Source organism: Apaloderma vittatum, unplaced genomic scaffold (assembly GCF_000703405.1).
Source record: "Apaloderma vittatum isolate BGI_N311 unplaced genomic scaffold, ASM70340v1 scaffold17666, whole genome shotgun sequence".
Taxonomy (NCBI): domain Eukaryota; kingdom Metazoa; phylum Chordata; class Aves; order Trogoniformes; family Trogonidae; genus Apaloderma; species Apaloderma vittatum.
In genome coordinates, this window is record NW_009721398.1 from 1 (window position 1) to 11877 (window position 11877).

General features: G+C 48.6%; 1 protein-coding gene across 1 annotated transcript; it reads left to right on the forward strand.

The window, feature by feature from the left end:
* Nucleotides 1–502: 502 nt before the first annotated feature.
* Nucleotides 503–4821, forward strand: LOC104275425 (SID1 transmembrane family member 1-like; the record flags this gene model as incomplete). The annotated part of the gene is made up of 5 exons (XM_009871380.1): nt 503–579; nt 1680–1726; nt 2542–2647; nt 2928–3038; nt 4465–4821. Coding segments are annotated over 5 exons (698 nt in total), but the record flags the coding sequence as incomplete, so codon positions are not given.
* Between the last annotated feature and the right edge of the window lie 7056 nt (nt 4822–11877).

Below are 11877 nucleotides of genomic sequence, written 5' to 3' on the forward strand. Positions count from 1 at the left end.
TATACTGGCACATGGGGTTATTCTTTCGCAATGGTTTTGAGAGCAGGGCTGTCTGGAGAGCAATCTGCCCCTCTGGGACACGCTGAGGGATTTGTTTCAGCTGTTTCCCTGCTCTGGCAACTTGGTTCCATGGAAAGTGTGTTTCCCCCATTCCTGCACACATCTCTTCCAGAGATACGGTTGCAAAGCCAGACTGTTTATGGGTACAAGCTATTTGACCTCTGGGCAGTGCTAGTGTTGAAAGTGGATTTTTAAATTTTTTTTATCTATTTTTTTTTAACCTGTTGTTCTGGCCAAATGCCACCAGCTTCCTGTGGTGGCTGCCCTTTTGTTCCACCTGAACTGCTCCCACAGGGCGAGAAATGAACCTGTTCACATCCTAACCGTACACAGGCAGGGTTTTCTATTGTCAGCTGGTGTGTGTCTGCATCTTTCTTTCCCTGTAGACATTTTGGAGCTCACCTTGCTGGCTGTTCTGGCTTTTTATCCTTTCCTTTGACAGACTTGGGGATATTCCGACGGGCAGCAATGGTGCTGTACACGGACTGTATCCAGCAGTGCAGTCGACCAATGTATATGGTAGGTGATTTCTCATCTCTCAGCAATTTCTCACTTTCTAGGCAACGTGCAGAGGAAGGAGATGTGGCTATTTGAAATAGTGATGCTCTCTGCTTCCCTTCTTTGCCCTCCCCCAAAATGTCTGGGTAAGCGTAGATCTCTGCTGGAGTGGTTTACTTTCCCCCCTCCATCTCCAGGCCTCCCCCATCTCAAGCTTGATGAATAAACCATCAGAACAAAGGTGATGCAAGCATGGTAAGGTTTGCCTTTGCTGTTGCTCCCTGAGGGCATCTGTTCAAAGGAATGGGTTGGAGGCTCTGCAAAGCACAGCCTCTCTCAAGAAGGCAGTGACTGTTTTGGCTCTGTGGCTTACCCAACAGCTATTGCCATTACTACAGCACCTCGGGGCAGACAGTGTAAAAGTAAGAAATGGTAGCTGTTACCTGATGTCCAGCTAATAACTTTCTTTTTAACACAGAGTGCTAATTAGGGCTTGAAGTTTTTAGCCAGAGCATCCTTTTTATTATTTATCCTCCAAGTTCTGATTAAGTGTTAGGCTGAGCTTTGCAGGCAAACTCAGTGCAGTCAAGCATAAAGTAAGACTCGCCAACCTGAAATAACTACAGCATGAAAGCACCTGTAAACATAAATGTGCAGTGTCGCTGCTGCCTGCTGTAGTTACAGTGCTTTGCTAGCTAATGGTGAGATGGGTGAAAAAAGGCTTTGTGGATGTGTGCAGGATGCTACCCAAAGGTTCCCCTGCTGCCTCTTTCAGGCATGTCATCACTTTTCTTTAAAAAGTGGGAGGGAAGGAATCTAGCTAGAAGAACAGTGGAGAACAGTAAAAGGATTTGCAGAACCTCCTAAGGCTGATACTTAAGTGCTGGGCTTGTCCTTTTTTAGATAGTCTCCTTCTTGCTGCACTCCCCTCAAATTATTGAGGGCCAGAGCAGTTTCTATCTGGCAAAACCTCCCTCAGAGGAAACTTCAGAGCCAGGTGCATGTGTTTTTGCAGAACCAGATTCCAAGCCCTCACAGAATGATGCCCTGAGTTTCTGAGGCAAAGGCCTCTCTTTGCATTTCCTTCTGCTCTCGTGCAATCATCAGTGTCTCCTTTTCAGGACAGGATGGTGCTGCTCATTGTTGGAAACCTGGTCAACTGGTCCTTGTAAGTAGTGGGGTGTCAGTGTCTTGCATATATGTGCATGTGGAGCAGCAGGATTCAGTGTTGATGCACAGGTGGCCTGAAGTGATGGGGAAATACAGCAGCATCTGCACAGTAATCCTGTGCTGGGGCCCTTCTGATGGGTTTTGGCAAGGAACTTGAGCTGATGAGCCCTGATGGTTGGCAGATCTGCAGGATGCAGTGCAGCACTAGAGAGCTACGCAAGGCATCTCTAAGCACTCTGCTGGTACTCTCTCACTGCTCACATCTGAGTGTAGGGCTGGCCTGGTACCATCGTGCCACGCTGTGCTGAACACATGCTTCTCGCGTAGGTGCAAGGTCTGTGGCACAGTCAAGGTGGAGGAGACTTGACAGATGCTCGTTACTCACAGTCACAGAGCCCGGCTCAGCAGTAACTGCATGGATAGGAGGGATCAGCTCTTGAATGAGACCTAAAAATCATTGCCCCAAGCTCTTGTTTTTCACTAAGGCTGCTTCTCAAGGACATGCCTTCTGCTAAATGTAAAGGCCTGGGGCTAGTTCTACTAGGTGAGATGTATTTGACTGTGGGTTGGAAGCAACCCAGGGCCCTTACCTGTCCTCTGGGGTCTCCGGTTGCTCTCAGAGGCTGACCATGACCAAGCTGGCTCAGCAGGGAGCAGAGGCAAACAGTGCATTTCCTCCAGGGAATTGAGAGGTGATGGCAACATTGCTACATCCTGTGGTCTGGGCGGGGCTGTGGGTGGCTGTCAGTTTGGGGATGTACCTTGTCCTCAGTGAAAGAGGCTATCTAATGTCCTTTCTCCCCTCTCTCTCAGTGCTATCTTTGGGCTGGTGTATCGGCCCAGAGACTTCGCCTCCTACATATTGGGGATCTTTATCTGTAACCTGTTGCTGTATCTGGCTTTCTACATCATCATGAAGGTAAAGGGAGGCAGCTGTCCCTGGGGTGTCTGTCTCCAAAGCAGAGGGGATGGGTCGCTTTTGTGGCTGCAGTCTGGGTTCCTGTGCTGCTGGAGAGGGATGTGGAGGGGCCTTTGTGGGGCTTAGGCTGGGGCGGGGTGTTGGAGAGGGATGGCTGGGCTGTCTTCCTGGGGTGGGTAGCCCATCACAGATGGTCCAGGCTGATGTATCAGCCCTATGCCTGACTCCAGCCCCTGGGAAGAACTCGGGGCACATTATGACGCTGTGTACTTGTCTGCAGCTCCGCAGCAATGAGAAGCTTCTGCCCATCCCTCTGTTCTGCATTGTGGCCACTGCAGTGGTGTGGGCATCTGCCCTCTACTTCTTCTTCCAGAACCTCAGCAGCTGGGAGGTAAAGTTACCCTTTTGCTGACCAACAGTCCATCTCAGTCTCTCATCATCTTTCCTTCCTGTTGTTTGTTTTACACAAAAAATACCCTGGGGAAAAGTCTGGGTCTGCTCATGGAGAGCTGAAAGGTTTTAACTCCTCCAGCAGACTGGGAAGGGAGCTTGGGAAGCTGTGCTGAGCAAAAAGTTACTGTATGCATGTAGCTGCGGAGGGACTATTTATGACCAAGGTGATCCTGGTGGATGAAAAGCTGAGCGTGAGCTGGCAATGTGCACTCGTAGCCCAGAAAGCCAATCACCTTCTGGGCTGCATCAAAAGAAGTGTGACCAGCACACTGGGAGAGGTGATTCTCCGCCTCTATTCTGCTCTGGTGGGACCCCGCAGCTGGAGTACTGTGTCCAGCTCTGGAGACATCAACACAAGAAAGATATGAACCTGTTGGAGTGGGTCCAGAGGAGGGCCACAAAAATTATCAGAGGACTGGAGCACCTCTCCCATGAAGAATGGCTGAGAGTGTTGGGGTTGTTTGGTTTGGAGAAGAGAAGGCTCTGGGGAGACCTTATTGCAGCCTTTCTTAAAGGGGGCTTTATACAAAAGATGGGGACCAATGTTTTATCAGGACCTGTTGCAATAGGACAAGAGGTAATAGTTTTAAACTAAAAGAGGGGAGATTGAGACTAGATTGAAGGAAGACATTTTTTACAATGAGGTTGGTGAAACACTGGAACAGGTTGCCCAGAGAGGTGATGGAGGTTCCATCTCTGGGAACATTCAAGGTCAGGCTTGGTGGGCCTGAGCAACCTGATCTAATTAGAGATGTCCCAGCTCACTGCAGGGAAGTTGAACTAGATGACCTTTAAAGTTTCCTTCCAGCCCAAAACATTCTATGATTTTATGATCTGGAGGTGACTGGCCTTCACCAGGGGAAAGAGCAGGAGCTGGAGATCTAAAACCAAAACTGAGTAAACCCTGACCACTCCTGGCTGGAGACTTTTTTCTCTGGAGCTGATAACCAGTGGGGAATAACTGTCTGGGGCTGTGAGGACTCTCGTGTGGCCTGGGAGGCTCTTAAATCCTGGCTTGATGTCTTTTAACAAGATACCATGTCCATCTCCACAGAAGTGAGGGGCTTGCTGCAGGGTGTTCTGGTGGAGGCTGTGCAGCTTGTGAAATGTAGCACCTCAGATGTGAAGACTGGAGGGTTCTCCCCAGATGTAGGTTGTGACCCTATTTCCAGATCCTTCTCTCTAGATCATACTTAGACATTGTGTTCCTGCCCTGCTCTCACCACACATCTGACCAGCACAGTGGTTTTTCCTGGCTCCTGCATGGAGGGTTAAGACAGAGAGATCTCCAGAGGGTCCAGATTGGCCAGCAAGAGCCCTGTGAGAGTGGACATCAGGTCCTAAACCTCTTCCCCCTTCCCTAGGAAACTCCAGCAGAGTCCCGGGAAAAGAACCGGCCATGCATCCTGCTGGGTTTCTTTGATGACCATGATGTCTGGCACTTCCTCTCTGCGGCTGCCTTGTTCTTCTCCTTTCTGGTGAGTCCTCTGCTGTATGGCCTCACCTTCTCTTCCTTCTTGACCCTCTCTAGCTGCATGGAGCTGTGGCTGCTCAAGGACCCCACAGAAATGCCCCACCTCCTCTGCTTGGCTCTGCCTCCAGACATCCTTTGCAGCTGGGTGCTCCTTGCCAGTGTTTCAGGGATCAGGCTTTCTCCTTTGTCGCTCCCTGTGCATCCTAGCCTTGAATTCCCTCTGGGGCTGTGGGTCACACAGTTGTAGTGGGCAACCTGAGGGGCTGCTGGTGTGATCAACCCTCTCATGAGTTTGTGAAGACCTCCTGAGAAGGCACCTTACTCCAATTTGTTATGTGCTTGTAAGCTGGTCCCTCATCACCAGCCTCTGAAGAGCCATCCAGGACTGCTGAGGTTTTTGCAGCACTGTAGGCAGAGCTACCTGCCAGCTGTGCTGCTAGAGTGACTTGGTGGGAGTGTTACAGAAACCAAATTAATATGGCACATCTACGTAGGTTGCTGTCATGACTCCTGTACATGCTGGAGATGTGGCCCAGGTGGAGCCCCACGTGATGAGGTGCCATCAAGAGCTGGTTGTTCTCCCCAGCCTTGGGCTGGCCACAGGGACCTGAAGCTGCCTCGTACTTTCCTCCTCAGGTCCTGCTAACCCTGGATGATGACCTGGATGTTGTGCGCAGGGACAAGATTCCAGTGTTCTGAGTCCCCAGGGCATGGGGGCGCAGCAGCGTCTCAAACTGCTCAGCCAAAGGCACTGGGTCACTGGCATCTGTGGGGAATGAGCCTGCTTCTGTGGGAGCGGGCGAGACAGATCCCACAGCGAACATGAAGGGGTGCTGTCATAACTGAGGCGGGACCAGGAGGGAAGATGACATTTGTTCCTTTTCCACTGCATCCTCTGGCACAGGCATGACCCAGCGGCTGAGGCCAGTGTTACAGCCCTTGGCTTGTAGGGGCAGCAGGTGCTGGAACTGTTGAAGAGGGAGGAAACGGGAGGTGCGTTTGGGATATTTGCTTCCCTTCCTCCCTGCTGATGTGTTCCATGTCCTCTCTAGTGAGCAGGCTCAAGAAGTGCAATGCAGCTCCTCCTGCATCAGCAGCCAGTGCCCATACCCTGCAGGGTGCTGCCCTCTGAGAGTCCCTTCGGCAGCACGGGGAGAACGTTTGGTCTTGTAGCTGCCAAGTGAGCAAAGGACTCCAAGCTGAGGTGTCAGTTTTTTGGTTTTGGGGTTTTGTTTGTTTGTTTGTTTTGTGCCAGAGGTTCCTCCTGTAGCTGGTGGGCAACCGTGCCAACAAGAGAAACCAGTCCAAAGGACTGCAGCTTTGGAGAGAGATGGCGGACTAGAGCTGCCCACAGGTGCTCTGCCAGAGGCAGAACCTCCCACCTTGCTCTTGCAGCCCCTCTCACTAATAGAATATTCTCACCTTTCTCTGGTGGCTCCTACACAGGTGGTGTGATGGCCAGTGTTGAAGGTCCCCTTCACAGCACCAGCAGTGCTGTCCTCAAGCGACCCTAAGAGAGAGGATGCAGTGAAGCTGCAGCCTGGTGTGCTTGGTAGCTCCTTGGCAGCTCCTTGCAAGGTTCCTGTTGCATGGCCTTGCCAAAGAGGGGAGGTGGAACATGGAGGTTGTCCAGCAGCCTCAAACTTTCTCCTCCCGCAAACTTACCTTGGGCAAACTTGGCAAAGCAGGTTCCCTTATGGGTTGGGAGCATGGAGGAGGTTTTGGGACCATTGGGGCTGAGCTCTTTAACTAAAGGTCTGGACCAAACTCACTTCCTCTCCAACTTTCCTGTGTCTGAAATAAGTTTTTAAATGGCTTCTGCATTCTTCCTGAATTCTTAGTTATTTAACAAACCAGAATAAGGTGTGAATTACTTCAGGCCTTGCATCTAAAATGTTTACCCATTTTTCTAATTTTGAATTAAAAAGTATTCTCTGAGGCCTGCTGTCCTTATTCTTGTCACTGTCTGAGCATTTTTCCTTTGGTGTATGTGCATGTACCAGTGATGCAAAGGCTCCATTCCACTTCCGCTTGCCAAAGCAGAAGACTATGGTAACTTTCTACTCTGAGAAGTGTGTATTTGCTAGAAATTTTTTGCACTAGCCCGTTTTTTTTTTATTTCTACGTTGGAGTTTGTCAAGATGGTCAATAAAATGAATGTTCCTGGACCCTGCTCTGCAGGCTGATCTGAATTCTTCTTGCTCCGGCTTTTGGCAGCAGCAAAGAGGACACTAGGGGCAGAGGGGCACCCACTGGTGTCACGCAGCTACTGTCATCCTTAAGACCCTCACAGACAGTTTCCTGAGCATGGGTGTAGACAGCCTGCTTGTCCTCTTAACCAAATTGCCTTTGTGAGGCTCAGTGGAATAAAAAACAGGTGCTCTTGTTTGTCACCATAGCGCCTTTGGCAGAGTGAAGAGAGGGCTGGAGGAGGAATGACGCAAGAGGCTGCCAGCCGCTGTCTTCCCAAGCAGAGCTGCACTGCTCTGGAAGTGGAGCTGCTTTTCAGGCAGGCTGTGCCAGAAACACAGAAGGTGATGGTGGTCCCTATGTGCTGTGTTGTAGTGCGGTGCTTTGGGCTTGACTTGCAGGTTTGCCATGCAGATGGAGTTGGGAATTTTCTGTGTTTGAAGTAGGGGAAGGTTTCTCCAGGCTTGTTGTGAAGCATGAGCTTCTCTTCCTTAGCAGTGTCAGCATGGGCTGCAGGGAAGGAGATGAACACTTGCTTTTGTCTTGCACTAGCAGAAGACTACCAAGATGATGATGGTCTGTATTTTCCGTTCAGCCAACCTGCAGCCTTGCCATATGTTCTTGGTATGTCTAAAATGGCAGGAGCCGGTATTAGCTACACAAGCTTGTCTGCATCTTCCTTTTTTCTTCCTGTAAGGAAAGACTGCCAGAAAGTCTGAGGTGCAGAAACACCCCCAAATCCTTACTGGTGAATGCAGCAAGACTGAGCCACCCTCACCAGGGATGCCTGTGGGGTGACTGTGGTGCTTTGCTTTTCCCGGAACGAATGTATAAACATGTTGTGCAGATGGAGCCACCTGGGTTTCTGTACCTCAAAGTGTATGAATATTTTACTTGACAGCTTTTTTTTTTTTTGCGACACGTGCTTTGTTCTGCCCTGTCCCCCTCCTTGAAAATGCTGGTGTAGGAGCCTGAGTGCCACGCTCCCAAGTCCTCTCATCAGTAAAACCAAAATTTGTTGTAATAACGTCTGGGTTGTACAGGAGGCTGGGGTGTGCAGGATCTGCTTGTTCCAAGGCTTTACGTGGAGCGCAGATGGTAACGTGCAGTGATAGTGCTGCTGCCAGCACCAGCTGTTCCCTCCCTTCTCTAGGGGGCAGGAACAGAGGTCTGAGGCCCGGCTGCGTGGTGGCACCTGGAGGCTGTATGAAGAGCTGCAGCGGGGCAGGTCTTTTGGGAGGCGATGTGCTGGTGTGATGGTCACATTATTTGCTGCTGGGTGAACAAGTGGGGCAGTGCTTTGGGGCCAGGACCAGGGGAGGTAGCATGAGAAGGAGGGGAGAAAATTTCCCGATGGAGTCCTCACCACAGGCTTTGCGCAAACAGTGTGTTGCTCTTGCAAGTGCCTGGAAAAGGTCAGGTCAAGCCCTGTGTGTGCCTTTGGTTACGAGACTGTGTGGGGAGGTGCTTGCAGGACAGCAGTGCTGCAGTGAGCAGAATAAATCCCTGGGGGCATGTGGGGTTTGAACACAGCCTGCCAGCACCAGCAGGCTGAGCACCAAGTTCTCATGAAGTGCTAAACTGAAAGAAACCTCGACTCAAGGCAAGGCTTGCCTGGCTCCTCTGGGACCTGGAGGGAGATGTGTAGGCCTCAGATGCGATAGGAGCTTGTCGAGGTGGGATGCTGTGCTGAGGTGATTAAAGGTGCTTGAAATGGAGTGCCTGATGCTCAACAGAGCATCTGCCTCCTGTAGGAACTTTGGTGGCCTTTAATCTTTTAACTACCAGGTTTCTCTGGTGTCTCTGCTCCAGTCATGCCTTGCAGCTGCAATTGCACCACATAAAACACTCCAGAGCCCACTGAATGTTTTTATATGAAGTGGGCAGGTCTGGCCAGAGACTCCAGTGTGGTGTCTTACCAGGATTAGCAAATGCTACCTCCCTCGGTCCCTTTGAGCCAGAGAGAGGGAGAAGAGGGACACTAGTTTGAAAACTTGTTGATCTTGGCAGATCATCAGAACTGGTGCTTGAGCAGATATTGTGCAGGGAATCAGACTTGTGGGATCCAGTGTTAGATCCTGCTGTTTGTGAGGCTAACCTGAAGTCCTCTTTGCTCTCAGATCCCTTGCTTAGTCAGGTGCAGTATGGGCTCTTGCCTTGCAGGACTGCTCTTACCCAGGGTTTAGGTGTGGAGAAAGATTGGCAGCTTTTTTTCTGGTACAAGTATGTTCGCTCTTGGTGTATGTTTGCTCTTGTTGTGCAGAAGTCAAGGACATAGGACAAGGTGTTGGGGGTTTTAGGAATATTGCTTCTGTGCTAGACTGAAGAAAGGTTTGTGTGCCCAAAATTTGTCTAATTTTTTAGACACACATTTTCGTACAAGATATTCCTCCTCTCTGTGTCTTCCATAGTCGGTAGTTTCAGACCTTGTTCTATTTGTTTCTAGCCAGAAAGCTGGTTATCTTTAAATGGGAATGTGAGAAAAAACTAATGTTGAACAGCAGTTGGAAGGCTCGATGTAGGAGGTAAAGAGCAACAGATGGGCTCGCTGAGCTAAGCAGAGATGAGCACAGTATGTGAATAGCAAGGTGGTAACAGCAGTGAGAGAGAGGTTGGAGAAAGGAAAACAGCACAGAACAGGCAGGAAAATCATGACAGAATTAAATTAGGTACAGGACCTGGCCTGGATGGATGTGGCAGCTGCCAGAGTGTAACTCTCCGTAGGTTGTGGAAGCTGTACCTGCCCAGCAACGCCTGCCTGGAGCCTCCTGCAGTTGGACATTAAACACTCAGGCTTATTTGCCAACTCATGGGATATGTTTGCTGTTTTTATAAGCATAAGATCTGCTGACACTTGGCTTTGTTTAATTTTTGTAGCAACATGACCTCTTGCCTCTGCTGTGCTCTTGTCTTTGCGCAGCTCCCAGCACCTGAAGGTGTCTTCCCTCTTCCACAGCTCTGTTGACATAAGCCACAGAGATGAGGTGGATACAACCATATACTCCTTGTGTTCTCAGGAAATGTAGGTAAAGTTGTTCTGCCTGGTACAACTCAAGCTTTTGTATAATAATAATTAATATTAATAATACCTGCTCACAGTTTAGGGAAGCCATTAGGATCACGTGAGCTGACAGTGTTAGAAGTACCACCAACACCTCAGGGATCGTAGAAAAGCAGCCAGGGCAGGGGTAGCATGCTGCATTTTGAAATGCGAAGGCACAGTTTTAAGGAGAAATGTCAACCTGTGCACAGCTAAATGTAATTTTTCTTTTGTGCCTATTAAAATGGTTGCATATACAGTGAGCAAAAAGAGTCATTGGGGGGGAAAAACAATGACAGTAACAGGAGGATGCTGAGTTTATTTATGGAAATAAATACACAGGGTGTATTTATTTGAGACTGAGGTGAGCTGCCTGTGGGTGTGCTCCACGTCTAGCTTAAGATGGGGGAAGAAACACTTTGAGCTAGTTTCACTCGTGCTTCTATATGTGGTTTCCCTCATGTGCATGTGGCCACAGCAAGCGTTTGTATGAGCCCGACTGGCCTGAGGGCCCTCAGCTGCCACGAGCCAGCAGCGAGGGCATCAGCCCGTCCTTGAGGGTCTTCATGTGCACCCTACGACAGAGCCCTACGACACAGCCAGTTGCTACAGCAGGAGCCTCCACCTTGAGCGTCCACCTTCATGCTGTGTGTGGTGGAACAGGCTGACACCTAAGTTGGGGCTGTTGCTCCTGGGCAGTGCTGGGCACAGGTAACTAGTGCTGCCTCAGGCCTGAGCTGCCCTCCCAAGGTAAGGAAAGGAGGCTGAGAACAGGTTACTGCGGCTGCTCGGAGACCATCCTTAGTCCTGTGCACATCTTAATGTTCTGAGCCACAGCGATCTCTGAGCACAGCCCTCCTTGTTACACTATAGCTGCTGGCTGTCACTGAAGTAACAAAATAGAAGCTCAACTGTCAAAACACTAAATTTTACTTGAAAAAACACCATCTTCTGTAAAGGCATCTTCCACGTCTGCGAGATTGTTGAGGTTTACAAGCAAGGCATCCTCAAGTCCCCCAAAGGACTTGTTTCATAGCAGTTCTGTCAACTCCTCCTATATTATGCAGCCTCCCCAAAACCTTCACTTATGCTGCTGCATCTCTGTACGTCTCATCCAAACCTCTTCCTTTAGAGTCAAACTGTGACAAAAGAACTATCTTAGAGCAGGTCACAACCAACATCGCCATGTGTGGTGAGAAGCATCTTATGAAGCTTAAGTTTTAAATGTAGTGATCATCCAGGCAGGGATGCCATGCATTATTTAGATATTTCATTATCAGTTTATGTTTTTTCTAGATTATGGACTTACATATATCCAAATGTAAATGGTGTATAACTGGTTGATGCAGAGAACATTCATCAGTGTGGAACTATAATTGTAATTTCTCAGTCTCAGAACAAAGCTTTTATTTTTACCTATCTTGAAAAGTGAACTGCATGGCTTTCCACAGGGCAAGAAGAATACAGTATTCTGAGTGTTCTTCTTTCTTTCTTTTTTAATAAAATACTATCATGTTCATATCTATACAAATAATTATTACAACTATTTAACAAAGTATTACATTTACCAATAGAAATCTTATAACTCTGAACAAGATCATGGTTTGGGATATTTACACCTGACTGCAACACATTTGTAAAAAGCTGTCAAAATAAACAGAACAAGATCTTATTTACAATTGCAAGATGATGTTCCTGTTCATTCATTATAGATTTCTACTGCACAGTTCCTTTTTTCCATTACAAAATAGCAAGGACTTTCCACTGAGGCTGTATCCAAGTCATTTACAGCTATATAAAACAGAAGCACAGCAGAAAGCTCTGGACTGAATATAAATAATTTACATTGTGTAGGGCAACAGCATCTTTGATTAATCTCCTGTGGCAAAATCCATATTTGATTCCCTTCTCACAGCAAGCAGGCAGGAACAGAGGTGCAACCCCCTGCGAGCTTGGTTGGTTCACATTTGTGATTGCTGAAACAGCAGTGCATACTGAGAAATTGGAAACCTACTTGTAGAAATACTTTTCGTGAAGCAGAAAGAAATGCCCTTTTTTTTTTTCTAATTTATC